The 26,203-nt window shown below is 44.9% G+C and overlaps 2 protein-coding genes across 2 annotated transcripts in view; one reads left to right on the top strand and one right to left on the bottom strand.

Annotated features, from left to right (window-relative positions):
• Positions 1-8,438, bottom strand: part of ITPR1 (inositol 1,4,5-trisphosphate receptor type 1) — a 180,282-nt gene extending 171,844 nt beyond the window's left edge. The window contains exon 1 of the mRNA XM_050904988.1: positions 8,392-8,438. The gene's annotated coding sequence lies outside the window, so the exon portion shown is untranslated. The remainder of the gene's footprint in view (positions 1-8,391) is intronic.
• Positions 8,439-14,846: 6,408 nt separating this feature from the next.
• SUMF1 (sulfatase modifying factor 1) overlaps positions 14,847-26,203 on the top strand; it is a 39,756-nt gene continuing 28,399 nt past the window's right edge. The window contains exons 1-3 of the mRNA XM_050904591.1: positions 14,847-15,068; positions 19,823-19,996; positions 22,366-22,440. Coding sequence (XP_050760548.1) covers positions 14,847-15,068; positions 19,823-19,996; positions 22,366-22,440 — 471 coding nt within the window. The remainder of the gene's footprint in view (positions 15,069-19,822; positions 19,997-22,365; positions 22,441-26,203) is intronic.

Consider the following 26,203-nt stretch of genomic DNA (forward strand, 5'->3'; position numbering starts at 1 on the left):
TGGCAATTTTACATGTACCATTACAGAAAATGCAGCAGCACTTTATCAAAGTCTTTTTCACTATTTAGGCTGTTTAGGTAAGAACAGAATCTCAAACCATACTTAACTGCTTCAACTTCATTCCTGCAGACAGGAAACTCCACAGTGAAAGTTTAACTTTGCTTCAGTTTTTAACAGAAAAAAGATCACAGTCTAAGAGTAGAGAGACAACAAAAAAGCAAACATAAAGGACTGCTTAATGGCATAAGCTATTGCCATGCATGTGAAGAATCATCCATAAATTAATAGATATTGGTAACATTACATCAAGACTTGATCAACTGAGAACCCACAAGACCAGGTAAGTCAGTGTGTTTGAATCAAATGGAATTGGGTCCTTAATATTTGTAAATTAGGCCAAGCAAGCTAACATTTTTTTAAATGCACCCAAATCCTGACTCCCTAGATGGAAGTGAAAGTCCAGTGCTTAAATAATTTGGTAAATTCGAACTTTACAAGATTTCTTGGCCGAAAATTTGGCCCTACAGGCTTGATCCAATGTTTCTCCTAACTAACATTTCTCTAATGACTTCCATGGTTTTTTGGATAACACCACCCAGCATTCTGTATCTATTTTTACAGGTGCAGCTAACTTTTCAAAAACTGAAACCAAAACCTGATGTTTCCCATTCTTATTTCAATAAAAAAAGGTTTCCTCCCTGAGGGCTGTGAGAAAGCTTCGCAAGAAGCCCATTAAAACAGCCAAAGCAAGGAGGAAGTGCTCTATTTAAAAGATCATCTAATGAATAATCACTCTTCTGGGGCTGCAGGATGAAGCACTGTCATTTGCAAAGCTTCTGACTTAGTAAATCTAAAAGGAGCTCTTTGCACACACCAGGGAAAGACAAATACAAAGGATTTTGGGCAGCAGAGCGCAGGCAGCTGGGATAAGTGCCATGCACAGAGCGGGCCATCTCAGGGAAGTTCGCTCGCTCCTCAGCTGAGCACCAAGTCAACAGCAGAGCGAAATCCCGCAGTTTCTCAACCACCAACGCTGTTCGTAGCACGCGGAAAACGACAACAGCACAGGGGACCCGTAGCCACACCATCTCGAACGTCGGGATCCTCGCCCTCGCAAGCTTGCAGTGGGAGGCAGCTCAGGAATCGCGTTAGGTTTTGAGAGGGTTCAGCACTGCTAATTTTATGCACATCTAGTTACATTTTAGAGATTACACATTAAAAAAAAATATCAGCATGGTACGTTTATCTACCACATGATCTTGTTTTCCATTTAACTGCAACCTTTCATGTCCAGGAGCCTGCTATCTGCCAACAAATTGTCATTTGATGAACCGTTAGATTAAAGAGGAGAAATGCACTTTCTCAGAGAAAGTATTTTTCCTCCTAACGCTTATAACGCAGCAGATTTTTCTATAGTTTGCAGTCTGAACAGGCAAGATGGAGGGCGTGGAACAGGGGAAGGAGGGAGCAGCACAGCGCTATGACTTTCTCAAGGACACGCAGGGGGTCAGAGCCCAGATCTGAATCCAGGTCTCCTGAATCCCCATCCACCAGTCCATACCGCCTCTCTTCTCCCAGGGGGAAAATCAGTCTCACTGCACATCTAATCAAGCATACATTTTCCCCTTTTCTTGAAGGAAGTTGGAAGAGGTGTGTAAATTCATACAGCAAGACGCTGGCCAAGTTAATTATGTTCTATTCATACTATCTGCCACTCCACAGATGAATAAATTTTGTATTTTTTTTTTTACCATATCAATGACGAAGTTATTCAGAAGCTACTACTTCATAGGTGCAAAAGTCAGTTTGAGAAAAGGGAGAAACAGATAAAGTAACTTATTTTGTTAACTTAAACCTCAATAAATCCTCAATACAGGAAAGCAAGCATGCACGACATCCTTTTCTCTGAGCGTCTGCTCTTTTTTTAATTTGCCTAGTGCAACCACACAAGCTAGTTACAGAAAATTCAGGTCGAAAGTAACACACTCATAACAACGTGCTGGGCAGAAGTTACACTTTGACATCGGTATCTTATACAGCAGCCATCACACTAATCTAAGAAACATGACTGACGGATCCTATTGACAGGCATCTGCAGAAAGCTGAAAAAAGAAAATCTATTAGAGATACACTGTCAGGGGCAAAAAATCATTTTTTGTTTCAAACCAAGCATGACCTGACAGCATCCCTTTAATCCCATTGAAAGTAAGAAGGACTTACTGAAGCTGATACTTACTGAAGTTTGTACTTACTGGCTCTAACCCTGATGGGAGAAGGCAGCTTAGACGTCAGCCTCTGGATGAGGCCCCTACAAGCACACAATGTTTTCCAGCATATTTCTATTAGAAGGAGAGAGTTGGAACACGGCAAAAGAACCAGGGCAACCAATGTCATGGGGAAAGAGAGCAAGCTTGGTTTATAACACCAACTGGAGTTTGGCCAAGGAAGAAAAATGGCCAGGGAAGAAGAGGGTACAGAACAGTCCCAATTTCATTTTGCATGGCCATATATCTCCTGAGGCTTCACCACAGAATGGGCTGTCTCCTACAGCCCCGTTCCTTATATCAAGCCTCCAAGCTTCCTCCCTCACAAGATACACACTCTTTAGCAAATGCAATACTCCCTAAATTTACCAAAGTATTTTCCTTCTGTCTGTCCGTCTCACTAGCCTTCATCTGCCTGCCTGTGCTCGTCTCCCTCTGACCCTACTTGCCCAACCCTTTCACCCTTCCCATGTCCTACACCTCCCATTTCTCCCTTCACCAATACTGCACCTTGGTGGGGGTTCTCTGGCCTCCATGGTGGCACCGGTGTCGTTTTCCACGACTGGGCTTTGCTGGATGTCTCCTGGTAGCCTTGGGTCCCCACCGGCAATACAGTTAATGCTTTTCTTCCACTAGCAAGTCTCCCTTATTGAAGTCTTGTAAGTCTTCTCTCGTCTTCCAGATGCAGCAACCCTTACAAGGGTAAGCTCGCTGCTCTTCCCTCCTAGACACCTCAGCAGGCATCCAGGTCTGCAGACTAAAACCTAAGTGCCTGGGACAAGCAGCCGAAGAGGAGGAGCCACTACCAGCACATGATTAGCACGTGTGGAGAACCACTGGTGGCCAGGGGACCTACTTTGAGCCCTGCTGATCTAAAAAAACCTGATGGGCTGGGCTCCTTTACAGATGAAGGCTCCAGTTCCCAGGTTGACTTGTACCTGTTGGCCCCCCAACAGTAACTTTCTAGAATGCAAGCATGAGTCATTCGTCTGAAGCAAAGTTCAAAATACTGTACCACCTTACATCATAAAGAGCATTAGCAACTGTATCTACTTAACCCTTACAGACAGACGACTGGCCAAGGATTGCAGAGTTATTTTAATCATAAGTTTTCAATTAACCCTTTAGATCAAGCATCATCAGCCTACTCAGGTATGTATCCGCCCTTGTGTCCATGCATCTCTTCTCGGAGTGGGATGCAGACAGGACATACCTGGACTGCAATCAAAACTTTTTTCTTCAGAACTTCTTGGCAGATTTCTGAACTTCTGAAGAAGTGGATAGGATGGGCCAAGGCACAAAAGAAATGTTTCTAAAAGTTTCATATTAAGCTGCTACTAAACAATTCCCATAAATTAAAAACAAAAAAAGCTACAGCCTTTTGGCAGTACTCATTTTTTGTCCTACTGTGTTCAGAAATTTCTTAATGCATACGCACAGAAATTACCATCTTCTGCCTGCAGACATCATGCACGCGGCAGGGATGAGGAGAGAATGAACTGTTTGTGTACATCATGACATTTGGATCCAGTACCCAAGCCTCCTTCCTTATAGCTTAGTATCAGATTACTCCAAAAGCAGAAACATTATCTAACACCCTAACCCAGAAATTTGCTTCATCTGACATTCAGTTTTCTCAGAGCTATTCACCATCCTTTGATAACCTGTTCAGCCGAACGATCAGTGAGATACGAACGCTCAGCTTTCTGCAACACTCCTCTCATTGGCATTCTGGCACGCGAGGATGCAGCTACATTGCCACAAGCCGTAAATCAGCAAAATAACGCATGCTTCCATGCACTTTTTAACACATTTTCCTCTGAAGAGGGTTAACTTGCTCAGATCTGAAGTGACATTTTACTCTCCATATAATACTGTTAGGAAGGAAAAATAAGTTCTGATCTAAGTTTTGATAGGCTTAACCAAAACCACAACTATGAAAATGGAACTCTTCTGAGTTCAGAATCCACAGCTGAATTTTGCAGCTTTCCTCATTTGAATTACAGTTCCTGTAGTTTTCATTTTATCTTAATTTTTTTCCCCAAAGGAGTTTGGTCCCATAGAACACAACTGCTCTGAAGACTTGGAAATGTACTTTCTCAACAGGTACAGAACAAGCAAGAACACCACGCTTCCTGTAGTTCCCTCCGCCAATCTAATGAGCAGTTGCAGCACCCTGGAAGGAGGGTTCTGCCTCCATACCCAGCCACCATCCGTCTGTGCCAAAACAGAGAACCAGGCAAGAATTGCTGTAGTGCTTTTGTAGTGCCCATTGGGAACAGAAATCAGAAAGGAATATTGAGCCAGATCAAAGCTCGTGCTGTTTGGCATCCTGCCTCCCACAGCAGCCTCTGGGAGATGCACAGCGGAAGAGCACAGGAATCATTTTGAATAGCTATGGACACAGATAGGGTCGGGCTTAACAGCGCAGAGATACTGCCCGCTAGCTTTTCAAGTCTTCTCCATTACAGCACCCAGTAAAACAGTACCTGTCTGTACCCAGCATAGGCCACTACATGAAACTGCTCAATGGCTTTTAACTCATCATCCGTACCATCACACAAAAAAAAGCAGAAAAAAGGCTCCAGGCTACTGAAGCAACAGAAACTAGTGAAGGTGCTATCTCAGCAGCAGAAGAAACTAATTCGGAAGGTACCGTAAGGCAGATTTTTACAAAACCGGATTAATACCACGGTAGCATTGTGACAGAAACATTATGTTTACATAACTTTCTAGCAGCACACCATTTTCTACCTCTAAACCCCTCTGGTCTCCATAAGCTGCTTTGGTGAAGCTGCCTTCCCTCACGCTCACCCACGGGCGAGCGAGCAGCTCGTCTACCAGCTACTACAGAGCCACTACCCTCATCCCACCTCCCACAGGATCCTGAGATTCCTCTCGTCTTTAAGACATAATCCTACAACTACAACTATCTTATATTTATGGGGTAATGATGTCTCAAAGACTCCCAGTACGCTCTGCAACTTGACACATCAGATACTCCTAAGGAGTATACTATGCACTGAGGAATTACCATGCACAGCATCACAGGGGAACAGCACAGTCCACAAAACAACCAGAACAGGCTACACCTGCTCTTCTGACTGCTTCATTGAAGGGCAGGTACAAGACAAAGGCTCAAGGTACCTGGGTCCTGTTTTAAGCCTGCTTTATACCACTGAAAAAGAAGTTTCACCTCAATATTGTCCATTTCAGCAATTTATCAGGAGAGACCAGCTCATTTTACAGGAAGCAGCTGAAAGGAGCGTCTGCTTCCAGAATGGACTTCTAGACCACACCAGCTGGTATTCCATCAGGCATCGGGACTGTTACCTTTCCCCTGGTGCACACACATAGAGTACTGGAGGAGCTGGAACCCTGCCTGCACATTTCATCCAAAATCGGCCACCCTTGCAGGTGACTGGCCATCTTCTCACACTGCCACGTTGTAATGCTCATTCAGCATTGCCTTTACAAGAAGAGTTACTATAAAATCAGACCAAGACCTCCCACCACACAACAGCAGGACATCATGGTTGCAAGTCTCGCTCTACGTTGCCATGGCACTTGTGAGCTGCCAGGACTTGACATTATTTCTTCACTTGAACTTGATTCTTCCACTTTCTAGTCTACCCCACGTCAACACGGATTCGTTGAGGTGATATGAGCGCATTGATGGTGCAATGAGTAAGATCGCATTACACCCCCCGTTTATAACCGAGACCATCGCTGTCGTTTACACCACCCTCCACCCTGTTTATCAGTCCCAGTACGCCTCCTCCGTCCAGCTCTTCTTACCCAGACCTGCAGCTCCAACAACGGTCACCGAAGAAACACACCAACCAAGCGCTCGCCCCTTCAGTGTTCTTCATTAGAGCCTCTTCCACACTCCAATGATGGTGTTCAGGACTAGCAAATCTTAGAAAAATATACTATTTCCCACAGTTAAGCTCCACCCCACGATTGCAAAGGCAAACCAAAGTTACTCTTGCTGTTTGTTTACTTCCTAATTTATGAACCCCTGTAAGAGGAAACCAGATCACTCCCTATTTCAAGGCTTCATCAACGCTGCAAAACAAGCAGATGGGGAAAAAACTCATCTAAGCAGACACTTTAATCCCAGGGCGGAATAAGGTATTTTATCAAGAAAAAAATTGTTATTGACAAACAAAAGATGGCTTAAAGAACACATCAGAAATAATCAGCTCAGCAAACAGCTTACTTGACAGCGCTCCTGTAACAGCTTGTTTTGAAAAACACTGGAACTGTTTTTCATTTCCACAATGACTCCTTTTTTGGTTTACACACACTGATCACTACGCATTCACACCGTTTCAAGTCGCTGGTTTCCGTAGCAGTCAACTTTCACATTTGTTTTGTCAAGTGTCCTTTTACACCAGAATTTTTGGCCTTATTGACACCAACAGTTTTCTCCACTCACTGAACAACCACTGTCAGGCAACCAACGCTTTGCTACAGTCACGACGCCATGCAATACTGTTATTGTTTCAGGCACTGACCTTACACCGGCAAAACCACTGAGCATTTAGAACCTGGAATATTTGCTGTGCAAGGAAATTGGCTTAAAGTAGAGGCTCAGAAAGTAAACAAACAAAAAATCCAGTGCCTGGTAGCCCATTAACTTAGCCACAGAGAAGCCACTGAGGAAAAGAAATGGATACTGGCTTCACATCGCATCCCACACTCACGCAGCTGAACCCTGCGAGGAAAGCAATTCAGATGTGGGCCTTTGGACTGGGCTCTGAGTCAGCAAGTCTTTTGGCTCAACAGGTTTGGAAGTCCTGGGATACCAGGCAAATTTCCGAGCACAGGAAAAGAAACTCAAAGGCAAATAACAAAGTGCACATTTAAGAAATAAAACACACGCACAGGTACTGGCCCTCATTAATAAATAAAACAAACAGCTACCACACATGCACGCTACTCCACGCAGGACTTTGAGTCACTAAATCTTCATAAGGCAAGGATCTGGATTGTATTAGCCACATTTTCCCTTCCTGATTTGTGAGCAGCAACACCACAGCCCAATCCATCTGCAGTTGAGCGGGCACATGCGAACGACTGCACGGTGCTTAAGGCGATACATGTGATGCAGTAATTCAAACCTTTCACCTGTTGGAGTTTTTTTTATACAAACTACTATGAGCCGGACTGAACTCACATGGGGCAAAGAGGTTTTATACCAGAGGGGAAAGCCCGACCGACCCCAAGCCATCACCACTGCATCCAGCCCACTGCTGCATGCAGCTCTACAGCAAAGCTCCCCTGCACCCAGCTTAACACAACAAGGGTCCGTGGAGCAACAGGCACACGTAGCCTCTCTGCACAGTCAGAGGAGCCACAAGGCAGTCTCCAGCCCCAAAACAACCGGCGTAACTAGCAATAATTGAGCTTTTAGCATGAAGATGTAAACCCGCTCAGAATTATGGCACATCCCACGTACACAGGGAATGGACGTGTGCCCCCTCCCCCCCGCTGAAGTCCAGTTATTGTAGCCCAGGAAACAGCTAAATATTTGGCCTGTCAGACCAGTTACCAAGACCCTCAGAAATATCCACCCACAGCTGCCCAGCTTTTGACCATTTACGAATAAGATCGCCCACAGCCAAGACCCCCATCAGCACTCGCAAGCGTTTACATAACGCAAAACATCACTTGCAACTGTGGCTCAAGTACGAGAGGAAAAACACGGGGGAAGTTGGAGCGGACACCCTGCTCCATCGCCGAGGCCTCGGTCGTCCCGTGGAGAGGAGCGGCGCCGAGTCCCGGGCGCAGACCCCGGCCCGGCCCGGGGGCGGCAGCGCTCACCCCTCCGCCCGGCACAGCCGGGCGCCAACAAGCACTGCGGAACCGGGAGGGCGGAGAGGTCTCTGCCCCGTCCTGCGGGGGCTCCCGCGGCCGCGCATCCCCGCCGAGCACCGCTCCGCCGGCCCAGCCTCGGCACCGGCTCGGCGGCGGGCTGCATCCCCCGGTGTGTCCCCGCCCCGCGCCCGCAGCGCAGCGGCGGCCTGGGGAAGGGGGCTGCCCCGGCGGCCGGAGCGGGGCGGGCTCGCCGCCTCCCTCCCCAGCCGCTGCCGCAACCCCTGCCCGCCCCCCCTGGCCCTACCTGGCTCCGGTGGCGGCGGGGAGGGCTAGCGGCGGCTCGGCAGCCCCATGCCGGCGGCGCGGCGCTGCCCGGTCCCGTTAGGATGGAGGCTGCGCCGAGCTCCCGCCGCCGCGCCGCCTCAGCTCCACATCCACATGGTTACTGCGCTCGGAGCTCGCCGCCGCGCCTTATATAGCGCCGCGGGGCTCTCTGGGTAGCGGAGTCCTGGCCGTGCCGCGCCGCCGCCGGGGAGCGCCCCCGCGGGACTACAACTCCCGGCGTGCCCCGCGCCAGCGGGCAGGGCAGGGCAGGGCGGGACGGGGCGACCCCCGGAGCGGGGCCGGGGGCTCCCCGGGCCGGGACATGGCCGCGGGGGCTCTGCCCGCTCCCGCCGGTGGCTGAGACTCTCACAGGTCTGTGCGTTCACAACGTGGGGTCGTCGCAAGGCTGGGGGTTTCGCACAGAGCCCTGGCACCGGGCGGGCGGAGGGAGACGGGTGGGAGAGGGCTCCCCAAGCGCCCACCTGCCGCCGAGGAGTAGCCGGGATACACCGGCACCGTTGTACCAGCCACGTGAACTGCAAGAAAATCGAGCCGGGAAAAATAAATACTGAGTAAATGCAGGTCTTAGCACGGTTTGGGAAGTGCGAAATAGTGGAGAGATCACGCTTAAACCCTTGCGTTTATATACAAGGGATTGAGATTTCGCGAGGTTATTTACACACACTGCTTTCACTTCTGGGGTAATTCAGTTATTGGAAGATGAGAGCCTTTCGCTCAGAACGGTCAGCTGTACGGAAGTGGGGTAAACCAGCTATTTTGCAGAAGAACAGTTTAAAACTTTGGGAGTAGTGAGTTTTACTTGGTTTCCTCTTCGGTAAGACTATCTGGCATGGGGATGCTACTAACGTTAAAGCCTGTCTACTGACTGACAATGCAACTTAAGCCAGAATGACCAGCAGTGATAAAAATAAGTAATATTTCCTTTTATTTTTTACATTATGCAATTATTTGTCCTTAAAATGTTAGTCAAGGTATATTGTCCGCAGTTATACTGCAATTGTTATGCCTTCTGCAGGGTACACGTGGCTACCTTCGGCAGCACAAAGCGCCTCGCAGAAGTGGATGCAACGTTTGCGCTGCAGAACTGCTGTAGCGCTTTAATTAGCATAAGGTGAAGAAAACACTTTCCTCCTCTCACTTCCACCCGCACCTGCCTGCTGCCTTAGATAACAGATAGGAAACGGTGTGTCACTGCTGCTGCCGTGCTCCTTGCTTGTTTCCCTCTCTACAGCAGCAGGCCGCCGCTGGAGAAACGGAACAAGTCCAGATCAGCCAGTGGTCCGATTCAACACAACCTACCACTATATTGGTTCTTCATTAAAAAATAACATCAGAGGAGCTGTAATTATGCCTACCAAGCAAGAATATGCAGAAGTTGAAGTCCATGACTTAGGAACTTAAGCGAAGGTCAGTGAACAGAGTTTATGATTTTCATAAATGGCTGCAATACTACAAGCCATTACTCATCAGACATTTGGCAGAGTAATGGTGCCTAATATCATTAGGTAATCCTAATGAATTCTCGTGTAATCAAATCTAATCTCTGGATGAGTTCAGTAGGCTGAGGACAGTGAATGGCTAGAACGTCTGCTGCACTTAGGTAGTGACATAAGGACTATCACTAGAGCCAGTGGCAAAGAGCTTTGCCCACTGAACACCTTTAGCGGTTATGCTAGCGGTATGCCTTGAAATATCTTCGTTACTGAGTGCTAAATAAGAGCAGCAGCAGTATGTTAGAAATTGCATGTAATGTAAGCCATAGTTTTGGGGGATTTCCCACAGACAGAGGATGAACGGGTCCCCCAGCCACACTCAGCCTGACGCATGAAGTTCTGTGAGTATGGGATGCATAGGAGACAGCAGAAGAGACCTGGGGACATCTGGCTCTATCGCAGTCTGCAAATCCTCAGTTTGGTGTCTGAAGAGTTGCACACATCTCTCCACGCTTCTCCTACAACAGCATGTCCTTTGCCTCCTGCTCCTTCTGCAGCCTACCAGTCCTCTGATCTTGCAGCCTCTCCAGAAAGTAGAATATCAAAGGCTACATTTTCTCTCATGGACTACATTTGCTTCTGGGTCTTGGTCAGTTCTTCAAAGGCTGTGGAGTTTGTGCTACTGAAGGCCCTTCAGCCAAAAATACTGATCAAGTACTGCAAAGAACTTGCTAGATTTGAAGGGGTACTGGCAAAGACAAGATAATCATTAAAATTTCCAACAGTGGAAAATGTTTCCATTTCGCTTTACGAACTTGCTTTGGGATGCTGCTGCAGCCACAGTGAGTTTGTAAGGTTCCTATCAGCCTACAGCTTTAAGAAGAGGTGAAACGGTAGGGCAGTCTGGGAATGAAAAAAGTCACACTCAGCAGTACCATACAGTTATTCTCTTAAAGCAACTGTTTCATTGATAATGTGAACTACAGCAGGTAGCCCCTGAGACGGGGAATAGAGTCCTGTTTGCTCAGTAGCAAACAAGGGGTTGGGCTTAGATCACAAACACATACGCAAAGAGGGTCTAAGGAATGAGAACTGTTCAAGAATTCAGAGAGGAAATAGTGGAAAAAATACTACTTGGTAGATATCACTTCAGTCTTTAGAGTGCTATAATATAAATGTTTAGCCCAATCATATATGTGATTCCAGTCACAGGAAAGCACCTTGCAAGAGAGAATTTTTTTTTTTTGCTATTGGAGAACTCTGTTCTTTTTCTCCTTTTTGAACCTTATTCTGGTCCATCACTACCTTATTTGTAGCAATTACGTGAATTCAACATTGATGAAAGATGTTAAGATGAAGTTTGAAGTCTTTTATTTGCCAAGAATAAGAACAATATTATCTTGTTTTATGCTGCTGATTAACTGTTGACTTCTCTGGACTATTTTGGTCAGAAAGCACTCCAGCCTGCTGGGTGAGTTTGCACGTTTTTTTGTCTCTGCTGTTGGTTCAGCTGCACAAGCAGCAGCCCTGGAAGCAAAATTAGAACGGAAGATATTCCAGGCAGCTACCAGGACTCTAAGGATCAAACTGTCTAATCTTGGTCGTGGCTGGTCTTCATGATGAGGCAGATGATCACAAAAGCTTCCCGTCATCAGAGCTGTCCCTGCCAGCACTGCAGCACTAGGAGATGAAAAGCACTGCTAACAATAGGGACAAATGCTAGGCAACATCTCAGCTTTTCAACTAAGTGCTGAAAAGTCTCTCATTTCTATAATATTTTAATAACAGTGAAACCAGTGTCTTAATCCTGAAGCATGGTGTACTCAGCGCGAGGAAAGAGAATAATTAAACCCTGTGTGGAAGAGATTAGCTGCCTGCGAACAAATGCCTTAGAAGCACAAACATGATCAATAAATGACACCAGCAAAAGTTCTCAGAAGTCCTCAGGATTACAAACTGAAAGTTGGATGTTGCTCAGAAGCAAACTGTAGTTGTAATAATTTCATCTAGTCTCCTGACAGAATACAGGAGCATAAACCTTCCCAATGGAAGTACAGAAATGATGCAGAAAAGAATTCTAGGAAAACAAGCAATGAGCACGAGTGGGCAAGATACACCAGAGAACTGTCCCAGCTCATTGGAAATCAGCTGATTTTCTGGAATTCCATCATTACACAGCCAGAACCCCATGGTTTGAATAAGGGGAAGTTATCCTGGCAGACTGTTTTCAGTTCTAGAGACTGTAGAATTTGGATGCCTAGATTTTGCTGTCATTTCAGTAAATTGCACTGGAAATTTGGAAGGAGAAAATAAGTTATATTTACTTTGCATTTTAATAGAGATTCATTAATGCACGGGGCTAAGATCACTGTTTCAACATAAAAAGAATGTTTACATTTTCTGACCCCGAAGCACCAAGGGTTGATTTTATAATTAAATTTGTATTCATTTGTTTTCCTGCACTCTGTTGCTTTTCTAAGTACGTCACAGGGCAAAAGGGACTAATGATGGATAATTGAAATGCATCCTTGTGAAGACTCCCAGCACTGTCATTTTACACACAGTAAAATTTCATACAGCAAATACAGTTGTGCTCCATTCCAGTACCAATACAAAACAAACAAAAAAAACCCCTCCTTCACTATGGTCATGCTTCTTTTCACTGCACAGTCCTAATCTGTATAGGGAAAAAAAATATTAAATATTTTGAATTAATATCCCACAGAATGAGTCAAGATTTCTTTCAGCATAGTGGAGGATCCAGAAGAAGATCCATTCTGCTGACAGTCCTGAACACAAGCTCCCACAAAAAGTAAAGATTTACATGATAGAGCACCAAAATCTTCAACAACTACAGTGAACTGCAGGAAAAATGAAGGAAAACAAGGGCATTACCAGTTCCCTGATGCAGAAGGTATTGACAATTCTGGATTGAGACAGCTGATCACCATCCGCCTTAGGCTGCGTACCTTGGCTGTGCAATGAGTACAAGGGAATACAAAAGCAGTGCACCCTTTCTGCCTGTAAATGAGATAGCAGGACTTTGGATTTATGTCACACAAGAAAGCAGGCATGTGCACCTGCTACTCCCCCAGCTCCTTAGCAGGGGGACAGTGAGTGGGAAGAGCCTTCGCTCTGATTGCAAAGTCCCAGCCAGCCGAGCTGGCACAGAGCAGGGTAGTCATTTGCTTCTTGCTACTAACAGCAAATTGCTACCTCTCCCAAGAGCAAAGTCGGAGGCCATTGTGCCTCTATAAAGTAGAGGCATTCCATTCCGTTTCCATTCCTGACCTGCTTGGCTTGTACACTAGTATGTTGCCATTCACCTGGCTTGTTACAAACTGCTTCTCAGTCACCTGCACTGAAAACTACTGTAAAAAACCCGAAAACTGCAGTAACAGGATTTGATGTTCACTTGGAAAGAAAAGCAAGTTTCTCCTTTTCCCCCTCCAGTGATATTTTTCCCCCCTCCATGGTGATGTTTTTGCCATAAAGACTAGTTGTGTCATACTTGGTAAAATCCATTTTTAAGCATGAAAAATCGAAATCCCAGGATAGATAGCAAACAGAAGTGCGCAAGGAATTTACCATTTCTTTATTTTTTCCTAAGTCCTTATTCTGAAATGATGCTGAGTTGCATCATCCCCCATTAATAGAGGAGATGAGGGTTCCCTTAGGAGGAAGGTATGTACACGCTCTTACATCACATACTGCTATTGAATGCAGTCAAAGGTGTAAGCACTTACTTTTGGGCCTTAGACCTGCACCTTGTACGAGTCTCTGACATTAATGCTATCTACGTGCTGTTGGCTGTCCTTCAGCTGCACTTTCGTTGCAGCAATTTGCTGTGAAAGAGAAAGAGCGAGCTTAAAACACATATGAATACTGATGGCCTCAGCCAGTGAGCAAGGCCTTGGGAACACTATCCTTGGTGCAAGTTACTAACAATGATTTCCAAGCGAATTTACAAAAGGGCCAGTCCTCACTTCTGCTGAGCGATACCTACACAATCTGAACTTCCCCTTACTACGAATATTGCTAAATAACATAACCAGCCAACTCTAATAACCCCTAGTTGCAGTTTTTGACATCTCAAAGTGGGAATACTTAAAGGCAGCGTCTGTATTTCCCTATTTTTTTCCCATGGAGGTGAAATAAGCAGTAAAGGACTGTATTGTGCCGAGGGATTATATTGATGGATAGTTAAGAAAGCATTTTCGGGAACACAGACCTATCTGCATTCATTTGCTGTACATATTTTTCTCAAGAATGTTAACTGTAACAAGTACTGGACATACATCTTGACTAAAGCTGAACACCGTATACATTAAATACTATCCGTTAGGTACCAGAGCAGTGGGTACAGCGTCTCTGCAAAAGCACAGGTCTGTGTGCTTTATTTAGGCCATGTTTGCTTCAGCACCCAGTTATTTTTAGACAACGGAAAGGCAAACTTCAAATCCAACTCGGGAACGACCAGGACGAGAGGCTCAGGGCAGCACAGCCACCCTCCCCGGCTGCGCCTGACGGGGATGCGTCTCCCTCGCTCCGGTGATGGAGACTCCGCTCCCCCAGCTCCCTCAACTCTTCTCACAAAGCCTCACATACCTGTCAGGAGACAAAACACAAACTCTACAAGTATCTGTGCGCTTCGCGTGGTGTGAGACCGGCCCAGCTCGGCCCGGCCCGGCGGGTGCTGGGGCAGAGCCACACGCTGCTCTTCGCGGGACTCCCGAGGCGCCTGCCGGCGGTAGTCCCTGTGGGGGCCGGGCCGGGCCGGGCCGGGCCGAGCCAGGCGGCAGCGCCCCAGCTCCCCCTGAGGCGCGGGAACAGCCTCCCCGGGAGGCGGGAACGGCGGTGAGGGGACAGCTCGGGGACAGAGCGGCCGCCTCCGCCACCCGTCCCCGCAGGGACGCGGCGCTGCCCCTTTAAGGCGCGGCTCGTCACCTGACCGCGGGCGGCACGTGGTGCCTCCGCCAACATGGCTGCGCCCGCAGCAGCCTGCGCCTGGGTGCTCCGCTGCTGCCTCCTCCTCCTCCTCCTGGGGCTGGCGGCGACTGCCGGAGCCGCAGGGGAGGCAGCTCCCGGCGGGGACTGCGGGTGCAGCGTTAGCCGGGGCGGCGGTGGCGGGCGGGAGGTAGCAACGCGGCGATACTCGGCGGCGGCGGCGGCGGGCGACGGACGAAGCGCTGGGCACAGTCCGGTGAGCGGCGAGGCGCGGCGCGCGTGGGGCGGGGGGGGGAGTCGCGCGCTGCCCCACCCCGCGAGGCGGTTGTCGCCGCGGCCTGAGGCGGGAGGCCCAGCGCCCTGAGGGGGCGGGCGTCCCCGGCGGTGCTGGGCGAAGCAGGGCCTCCTGCGGCGCTCGGGGCGGGGGGGGGGGGGTTAACGGAGAACCCCGAGCGAGCGGGCTTCTGGGTCGAAACTCGAATTAAAGCCGCTTCGCAGCCCTCTGGGGCTGAACTCGAGAGAACCTCGGCTTGGGCACGGGTGCTTCCGCTGGTCCAAGCGTCTCCTGGGTGGTCTGGGTGCTCCTGAAGATGGAGAGAGGCCTGGGCAGCGGTGCCCGTGTCCTGGTGGCTTTCTCTGTGTCCCCACCCGTGTCCGCCCTGACTGCTTCTCCCTGTGCAAAGCTGAGATGTGGCAAATGGATTCAAGGTGGTTTTTTTGGTTGGTTGTTGTGTCAGGCCTCCCCACACCTTTAACCGGCTAACACCGGCAATACGTGTGCCAGAGTACTTGCCTGAGCGGGGCTGTCTGTTGCCGTACAGCCTGGGGAGGTGATAGCTCTGTTAGTGTATTCCCTTACTTGGTCAATATCGATACTACTATGGCTCTGATTTCCACCCCCTCATCTCTTTTAGGTCTGTGGTGGTATCCGTGGAATTGAAACGCCGAGAAGTGATGTGTCATGTCTCGTGTGTGTATTTCAGCAAAGCCATCATTTGTGTATCCATACCTAGGTAGCCTTTCAGGTTCTCTACAAGTGAAAGTCTCTTTAATTGCTTACTCCTTTTTATTCGTGCTGCTGCTCTTCTGAAAGACACCATCCAAAGCTGAATGTGCCTTCTTGAGGAAGGCAGTGCTTAGTGTGGGCTGATGTGCTATGACGGTGCCTACTGTGAGGGGATACTGAGACTTCTTGTGTCTTTAGAGACCAAACACCTCACTAAATGAGATATCTTCAGTTATTAGAAATGGGATTGCTGTTTCATTTCATGAGAGGTGGTAGTAAACTTTGGCAGACAAAATTATATCACAGCAGACTTGGATCATGTTCTTGTGCAAGATGGCTTGCAAATAGTAAAAATGTGAGGGGCTGTCTCTAATTGCCTCTTGGTATTGTAACATTGGGAAGCTGCGTCAGCTTGGGGAAAGCCTGTGTCACACAGGCAGTGTGGAAACTTAGCAAGTAAAGGGAAGGATGCACACTGATAATTGTGACTTTAGTATCGCAGGCTGCACTTAAGAAATTTGAGAATATTTAAAGAGTATGAATTAAATAACCCATATTGCACTTGGGCTCTACGTCACTAATATAAGTTTCATGTAATAAATTTCGGCGTCTCACTGTAGGGTGAAAAAATCATTTGACTCTTACTTTATGCAAGGCTGCTGGCAACTTCAACAGTAGGTAATGAAAACTAATTACTGCTGGTTTTTAAGCTATGTTCACAACATAACTTGATTATGCTTAGCTAGAAAACCTTTTTACCAAAAGGGAAGTGAGGGAAGAATTAGCCTGTACCTCAACCACAAATGAGCTTACTTATTTCCACTACATTTTTAGAACTGGGGAGCTAGTACTTTAGTGGGTCTGCTCTACATTACCGTAATACTTTCAACATAAGTAGAATCATAGGCAAATGCGGTTCCTGTTGTTGAAGTTGAGCTTCGAGGACAATGAACTGCATGTGCTAGCTAAGTAATATTGTGAAGATACCAGCAATTATTGTTGCACACTCTGCCTAATACAGTAAATGACGTATCTATCAGCCTCTGCTGTTGGATTTCTGCCTCTGTAGTTCAACTTTGATATTTCTTAGAGATTAGTTCCTTGGTGTTAGCTACCTGTTATTTAAAAGTGGATGTTAAAGCTGCTTAATTAACTATACAAATGTGGTTTCTGGATGTGATGTCTATGCAGAAAATCTGTTCTTCACTTAGTGTTGTATTCCGCTGTACTCAGCTGAAGAGCGCTATCAGACGTCTGAGCCTTGCAGCCTATGATGTGGTTTTATCATAAAGCTGGCTGTCAAAGGAAGGTCCTATTTCCAAACAGGAGGTGGAGCTGTGAAATGAGCCTTTGTAGGGAAGGCTAATCCTGTGGAATCAATACTTGGTCTCAGTTGGACACACCATTGGTGGACATGCCAGAAGTGTCAGATGTCACTGTGTGAGCGGGCTGCAAAAGCAGCAAGTTCAAAAGGAAGCCGTTGGACATTGCTAGCTGAACGTACACTGGCAAGCTATAGAGATTTTTCAGGTTTTGGAAGTGAATGCTAGGCTGTAAAGCAAGAGTTAATTTTTCACAGGCTTTTAGACAGCCGCTTACTAGTGAGCTCCGAATCTTGCTTTGAAGACTCCTTCAAGGAGTTGTTTTAGCTACAGTGAGTTGGAAAGAGATTGGAAGGAAGGAAATGGTGCAACTTTGTACCACATTGTCATTCCCTAAGTCCTAAAAAATGTAAGCAAATTTATCCTGAAGCCCTTTTATGGATTCAGTTAAAGACAATCTGTAAGTGCTCAGATTCTTTTTAGTGGAGAAAAGGTTATGAGGATGCAGCTAGCTTCAAATGTGGTTAGTTCAAAGGAAAAAGTATTTGTAGCACTTCTTACAGGCCCTTTGCAAGTTGTGTGAATTTTAAGTGTCACTGGGAGAGACCCAAGCGAAAGGAGAGATCTATAGCGGAGAAGAAACAGTGAAATTGGATATGTAAGGTTACATCAAATACTCCAACTTCTCTTAAGAGGGAGAGGTGCTGGATAGCTGATGTGAACTTATTTACTGATCATTTGGTATGCTGGTGGTGTTGTAACTACATAAATAACAGTAAACTCCAGAAGCTGGAAGGTAACTAATGATTCTTTTTGTCTTCCTGGTTCGTGAGTCAGTGTGGGCATCCAGATAAGCTGTTTTGGTGATAGCATCTAAGTTTATGAAGAGAATCTTGTAAAGTAAGGGGGGAAAAAAAAAAAACCCAACCCAAAAAAATCCAACTATAGAAGAATCAATGTCCTATAATCTAGGCTGTGCTGCAAAATGGCTATATGTACAAAGTCCGAAGCTTACGTTTGGTTCTGTGAACCCGCCTTGTCATCTAAATAATGTTACATCAGTTCACATTTTTTACAACCCTATCTCTGCAGTTTGGCTACTTTTAATATACATGTTGCGTACTGTGTTATTCCACTGTATGCATATGGAATTTTGTTTGAAGTCTTGTACATCTAAAACCCAGGCTTCTTTTTCTGTCACAACTTAAACTACACTTCTGGAGTAGTGTTAGAAGTGTGCTAGTCTGGAAACTTCTCTCTCAGTGAATATTTCTGTTATTAGACTTGAATTTCCTGCATACCAAACATCAGGATCTTGCAAAAAAATGCTGCTCTCTCTTAGAACTGGCTTTGCTCATTTTAGGTTCTGTCACTGCTTCGCCTGCTTGAATTCCTTGTAAGAGTAGTGTGTGATCACAGATCAGTGCCAGGGTGTGTTCAGGTGCAATATGACATGCCAGATTATTTTCCACGGTGGATGTGTATGTCGGTGCTGGATGGCTTTCTTGGGGCTCACCCACTCGCAAGCCTCTGACTGTTGCCAGAGGAGGAGTGAGGTGGCTGAATTCCATGTGAGTTAGGGGGTGAAGGTAGCTCAGGAATACTGAAAAGAAAGGAGAGGGAGTTTTCTTCCCCAATTCTTTCAGCTGTTGATGACGAGTTGGGTAACTTCTTGGCAAGCTAGCTCTTGGGTAGTCAGCCTTTGGAACATCACCTGCCCATTGGGAAGATTTTACGCAGCCTGAGCTGTCATTCTTCATTCCAAGCATAAGCTTCTGAGCAGGCATCATGGATGCTCTTGTTTTTTTGGGTGAGGAGTGTGTTGCTCAGTCTGTGGTCTTTAGAGGGCTCTCAGGAAACATCTGATGAGGCATGACAAGACCTCTGGGGCCTTTGTCATCCTGGAAAGGGCCCACTAAAGCTGCAGGAAAATGTGTTTCTCTGGAAACTGGCTGAGGCCTTAAAGGGAAAACATCATATTGAAATAGTTAAAATGTTGTTCTGGTGCTCGTCCTTTACTTCTGAAGCTTGAGGCTCTTGCCCAAGGCCAGTCTTCCAGAGGAGTGGAATATAACTGACTTGAAAGTTTGTCTCATCTCTAGCACACAGAGCTGCAAGTGCTGTGTCTACCTGCCAGTTAGCAGCATGGTTGGTAATAAAATGCTGCACGTGCCTGTTATTAAATGAAAAACCATGTGTAGTTAGTATGCAAACAAGCATAGGCTTGTCCACAAAAAAGCACTTTACAGTTTCATAATGTCCAGATTCATCACTGATGCATCAAGCCTTCCTAGGAATAGAGTGAAATGCCAAAATTCCTCGTCTAAAAATGAGTAGAAAGGACTCTGGATTGTTTCTTGGCTCTTAGGTGCAGTAGGGAAACATGTTTCTCCTCATTAGAGCACAAACATTACCCTCAGTAGAAGTTCTGAATTACCCAGACTTCATGTAGAAAGAGCTGCAAATGGGGTTTTTGTTCTCAGTGTAAGTTCTGCTTGCTACTTCTTCCAAACAGGTGGTGATCAAGATGCCACTGTTGCCATTTTGTTGTGCTGGTTTTGTCAGTGAAATGCTGCTCAAAGCAAAAGTACCTCCAAAGATGAGGTGGAGGAGGAGTAAGACTGATATGAGACTTTTCAGCCTTTCATTTTCATAATCTTCTGGGTGGTGTTTTCTCTGCAGATGGTCGCTATTCCGGGAGGAGTGTTCACAATGGGCACTGATGAACCTGAAATACAGCAAGATGGAGAATGGCCTGCCAGAAGAGTCCACGTTAACAGTTTCTACATGGATCAGTATGAGGTCAGCAATGAGGAGTTTGAGAGATTTGTGAATTCTACTGGGTACGTTACTGAGGTAAGGTGGAAGGGTATACAGTCTCCTGTCATCTTTCTTTGTGTGGGCAAAATCCCCATTAAAAACTTAGGCTTTTCTCTTTTGAAGGATGTCACAATACTTGCTTGGGATTTGCATACTAGAATGTTTCTGATGTAAGTAGCGTAGAGAGAAAATTGTCTTGCCTTGCTGCGCAGGGGTCTGAAAGGGCATTTAGATGTATACTGTTATATTTAGTAAGTGTCTTGATATCTGAACTAGTATCTTCCCTGCAGTAAGACTGAGGCAGCCTGGGTGAAGCTAACAGACGGCTGAAGAAGTCTATGCAGGGTTTTTTGGGGGTTTTTGTTGTTGGTTGGGGTTTTTTTGGCCTTTGGGTCCTAGGACATCTTTGTACCAGTACAACTATGTTGTTAGATTGTCCTTATTTTAGAGGAACAGGGATTTAAAAAACTATGATAGCTGAGGACTCTGCAGGCTAGTTCAGCGCAGCTACTTGCTAATGAACTGAGCGATAGAAGGCCCTGCTGTCTAAAGAAGATACAATAGCAAGTATAATAATATTTTTGCGCATATTACTGGGAACAATGGACTAAGAAAGAATACGTTAAGGTTCTTCCAAGAAAGAAGCTACCTGTGCCTGAGGCTCTGATCTTTCCTGACAGTTGACTGTTCCTACGCAACTTTTATAAAACCCTGACAGGCCTTTTAGGCAAATAAAAGCCTCGGTAATCATCAGGTCTCAAAGGAGGCACTTTGCTGAATTCACTTGATAAACTGGTTCTCATTTGGAAGACAGGATCCTTCTGGTTGGATGAAGGGCTTCTTTTATCTGCAGCACCGTTTCTGCTTTTAAGTTCTTAGCTCAATAATTATGAAAAAAGGTTGCTTCACAATTTTGAGTTTGAACAGGGCTTACTTGTTGCAAACAGCTTCTGGAATGAGCACATGTGCAGTGGTATTTAAATGTAGCACTGCATCTGATGGAGTCTGTTTCAGACAGCGCTTCATGGCTCAGCTGGTCTAGTTGGGTGCTCCACTTACACTTTCTCCCTTCTCCCCTCACATGGGGCCCACTTTTACACTGGATTTGGAAAAAATAAACGCAGAGTTAGAGTAAACAGCACTGATGCTGCAGGGTTTTTTTGGGCACGCAGCTGAGCAGGTTTTTCTGTATTTAAATAATGTCCACATTACTTACTGTGGGTAAACAGAGCCAACCTACTTCTTGGTTTTCTTTTATTAAGGACTAGACTGAACTCCAGTGGCAAATGAAATCTGAAAGTAAATAGAAAGCTGAAGGAAAGAAATCTCCAGATATACAGCTATCTTGTTGAACCAAAAGTATTTTTTAACAAACTTCAAAAAAAAAACAAACCCCAAAAAACCCCTTGATGGAGGCTGTCAGACTGAAATCTGGGGTCCTTTAGGTGATAAACCTGTTTCTTTCTGTCTGGGTCTTTCAGATTGGGCAGGAGAGGGGGGAAAAAAAAAAAGTATTTTTTTCTTCTCTTTGATAAAGTTTGTGTCCTTGTCTGGGTCTTTCAGACTGGGCAAGTGAGAGAAATTAAGTATTTTTTTCTTCTCTTTCCTTTCTGAAACTGAATATATAAAGATTACGGTCATATGCTAAAACTTCTTGCAATTTGAGCAGTGAATGGGATCATTCTTTCAAACTGTGCTTCTTGAAGAGTTCTGAGCGTGCAGAAGCAGCTCATGGTGATCATTCTCAGTCTTTGAATGCCTATAATAAAATGAAGAAATGGAGAAGGGCAAATGTGTTGAATTCTGATAACATGTTTTGACTTCCCTAGTATATCAGTTCACTTAGTTTACCAAGGGGAAAAAACCCTATGTTGGTATTGTGTACTGTGTTTCACTGAGATTATTTGTATTTTTTGTTTCTTTTGGCTTTATATAATGGTAGATATAACGATTGGGTTACTTTTAACTCTTCTATTGTTGTTGTACCAGAACTTTAAAACATGGTGCTAGTGATGATGAAGGAGCAGTAAGTGACAAGGCTTAAGTCTTTTATTGTGATTCCCAAAGGAGAAATAAGAGAAATTAAATATGCACTTGAATGTTAGATTATTGACTGTAGCGTTTTAAAGCAGTTGGGACAATTTGGACTTGCGTTTTTAATTAATAAAAGTAAAAACATTTGCAGAAGCTCTGTGAGCTGCCATCTGTCCAGTGGCTGTTGAAGAACAACGACATCGAGAGAGAAAATGCCTTCTCTTCTGTTCCAAAATAGCTTCCTTGAAAGAGAACTCAAAATTACTGTCAGAATTTCCTTATGCTTGATAAAATAAAGCTGTAAATGTGAGTGGCATTTTAAGAATAACATTCCTTTGATAATACGGTTGAATCTTTTGTTCTTTCTATAGGCAGAGAAATTTGGTGATTCCTTTGTGTTTGAGGGAATGCTGAGTGAAGAACTGAAGGCTGACATCCACCAGGCAGTGAGTAACACAGCAGGGTAAAACTTACTTAGCAATCACTGGGGTAGATGTGTTAGCAATTATGGCAGTAATACTAAATTGTATGATGTTCCCAAGGCCATGTACAAAAATGGGGTTTATGGAGGGGTGTTTGGCCTAGAATAATAGTCCCTCAAGTGTGGAGGATTTACAGTCTATTCTCTGTTCTTTTAAACAAACAATTAAAAAAAAAAAAAGCTGCTCCTGACTAGCACAAGTTGGTATCAACCCCTTCTTGTCTTTTTTTGCCTCCTAAATGAGAGAGATTTTGGACTGTAGTAGGTGGTGCAGATATAAGGCTGTTTATTTGTATTACATATAACACAGTGATGCTTCAGAAATTCAGATGTCAGTAGTAGCTCTACTCAGTGACGTGCTGTGTAGGCAAAGGACAGGAGTGCTTCTGGCTCCAAGAGCATACGTACATGTGACTGCCACGCTCTGCCAGTGCAGTCTTATGTCCAAACAAAGTGGGTAAATCCCGGATCCTACCGATTTGAGAAAATGAGGATAATCTGTGTATCTGATATGATAGTGATGCTTGCGTGAGTGCTTTTTGTAGGTTAACTAGAGGCAAATATTCCAAAGAAGTGCTCTTTCTATGGCAGACCTAAGTCTATAAGACTCCTTATTATGTTGTGAATGGCTTAAGTTTACTGTGCTTCTTCCATCTCTGTAGAAGATCCTGTATGCCTTGCTGTTTCTTCAGTTCCCTTCATCTTGCTAGGGCAACATAGTGATCCTGGTAGGTGCAGTGCTGATTAAACTGGAGCTCATCCAGTTTTCCTGTTGATTGGAAGTGAATATTGGTTTTTAAAAAACCCAGAAGTTTGGTAGCGAAGTTTCCCTGCCCCCCCTTTCCTCTTTTTCTGTTGTGAATGTGTTGCTGAGCCTTTCTTAGGCTTCATTTACCTCCTCCTTAACCTTAACAGGTCACTTAACCTTTACAGCTCCCGATAGTAAGCAGATTATGTCTTGTCATCTCCTGGATGAATTTGTCTGCTTTGAGCAGAAGTTTGGACAAGATGACCTCCTGAGGTCCCTTCCCATCAGAACTATCCTCAGGTCTGATGAACACATGACAGTTCCAGATCTCTTGTCCCATGCCTTTAAAAAGGCCTTAGAAATGAAGCATTCTGATGTGCGTAGTGTGGCAATTTTGGGGGGAGTGTGGCTTCAAGTTGCATTTACTCTGGATGGGAATTTCTTTGCTTTTTTGGTTAATGTTCTTTTGGATCAGCAAAGCTAACTTGGCTCATTCTGCAACTGCTAGAATCAACACAGGGAAGCAGGATGTACACAAGGCAGGACTAAAACTGCATCTTTTGGCAATAGTTCAGTTAGACATAAGTAAGTGAAACTGCACCTACAGAGGAGCACAGCTTTTTCTTGCTACCTTTTGCACCTTCTGATGCTAGATAAGCAAAGAGAGAGAGGTGGGGACAGTCTGAGATGAAATTATTTCTTTTAGTTAGTAGCAAGGTTTTACTTATGTACACCATTTGATCCAAGGTACAACTTCAAGAGTTTAGAGGATTATTATTTATGATGACAAACAGCTGAGAATACCTGGGGCTTTAGTATTTAGTCATTTAATTTTCTCCAAAACAGTTTATCACACAAAGAGAATTTTTCTTCCACGTGCATGGTGCAATAACTTAGAGTAGTGAATATTCATTGTTCTATATAAATGATGCTCTTGGTTGAGGGGGGAAGTCTGTAGAGTTTGATTTTTATCTTCAAGGGGCAGACGGATAGATTGGAGGTTTCAAGAAGCCCTGTGTGAATGTGTGCTGTGAATGACTGGCAAAAAATGTGGGTTTTGTTTCCTACTGCAAGGAAAGGAAGATTACAAGAATAGTTTGTTATCTTTTAATTCAGGACTAACATTTGTGTGCTGTGAGATATAAGAAGACTAAATTCGACTTCCCAAATACTAGCATAGCTGATGCTGAAGGTAGAATAAATGCAGATGGACTCATTCCATCTTCACAACAGTCGGTATTAGAGAAATTCTTTTTCCTGCCCTAGTTCTGTGATGTAGAAATCCCTAAATCAGGCGCTCTGTTTTAAAACAAACAAACAAACTCTAAGAATGCTAGTGTAAGCTCAGTCTTGGCTATTTGTATAAACACATACAGAGTGTTGGGAGCCACTTTCCTGGGTGTGTCAGCCAAATTTTAGAATGTTGGCTGTAATGCTAACAGAACAAGTATTATGCCAGACAGCTGGAATGGAGCCCAAACTGGTCTTTTTGGCTGCTTCTTTATGAAGGTTTTCTGTATTTGTTAAAAGTAAGCTTTAGGAGACTGTCCTTTTGCCATGTTTTCAGTATTTATTATTAGGTCATTTTGCGAGTTGCTAGCATGCAGACCATTGTCGAAACAGACGCAGAGAAAGATTGTATTAATTATTTTGGTAAAGTGATCTGGAGAATAGTGACTGCCTGCCTTGTAGTTTGGCAGTTCTTAACTTTATGCTGATGCTGTGGACAAACTTATGTTCTAAAACATGGTAATATTGTGAGGAGGTGAAAAAGAAGCTAGAAGCTGCTTTTCTTCTTCCTGTCTGCCTGCCCCCTCACCAGCTACATAGCATGAAATCCAACTTTTAGCAAGGAACTTCGGTCTGCAAGGAGAAGGTGTCAGAAGGCAGCTCAGTGGTAGAGCTGGAAAGAGCACTCTAATGTCTGAAGATACAGCTTAGAATTTTATCTGTGTATGCTTCTGCTTCTCAAAACCGTGTCTTTTTGTTGTTCTAGTATGCATTTCTGTGAGAGGTTATACATGTTGAGAGTACCGTGCAGACCTTAGTTGTTCTGAGGGTCTTTGGTTTTTGTGACAGTGCGATTTGTAGACTAGAACAAGCAAGCATCTTTCAGTTGCAGGGAAGGGAAGCATCAGCCATGGGGATGTGGCGTTAGAATATAACGTAGTCAGACTGCTGCTCAGACAACGAATTCTGTGTAGGTCATGCTTATCCCGGCTAATTGAAACTAATAAAATGCATTAGCAGTTTTCTATAGATTGTGCTTTTGAGAAAAAAGTTTCTATAGACAACTTGCAAGGAACTTCTTATTGCTGTGATGCAGAAGCATCCCAACTATGGGGCAGGGACTTTAAGGGTTCTGCAAAAGCAAATTCTTCCTAGGGATCTGCGAGCTTAAATTAAACAATAGAAAATAAAAGCTAGCTTCTTGTTACATTGCCCAAAATGTTTAAGTTCTGCTAGTGTCTGCTGGGGAAAAAATGGTGAAAGGAATCTAATAGTATTCAATTACTTTCTAAAATAAAAAAATTGAGCACATTTTAAAACTTGGCTACTGCAGTGTAACTGTTCAAATGTAATCGGAAAAAGTGTAAATTGCATGAAGTTAGTTTGCATCAGCAGATTGTAATGATCAGCAATAGAGAAGATTAAGGCTTTTTTCTCAGTGTATACCTCAGTCAACTAATATTTTAGCTTGTGGTATGTACCTTCTTGAATCATAACTATCACCATGAAAAGCAGAAATAAGATATAAACATTGGTGTGTTACTGGTACTGAAAATCCCTCCACCAAGTTGATGGGAGGAAGGACTGTATTTTTACTTTGCCTTAGTGGCTCAGACGTGTTTTCATAAGGCTTTTCTCCAGTTGAAGCACAGGGGTGCTGAATGCAAATGTGAATGTAGGGCAAGAGCAACCGGAATGTGTATTTTGGAAGTAGTATTTCATACACAGTGAAAAAATTGGGGAAAGGTGG

This window comes from Gymnogyps californianus, chromosome 13 (assembly GCF_018139145.2).
Source record: "Gymnogyps californianus isolate 813 chromosome 13, ASM1813914v2, whole genome shotgun sequence".
In the NCBI taxonomy this organism is placed as follows: Eukaryota; Metazoa; Chordata; class Aves; order Accipitriformes; family Cathartidae; genus Gymnogyps; species Gymnogyps californianus.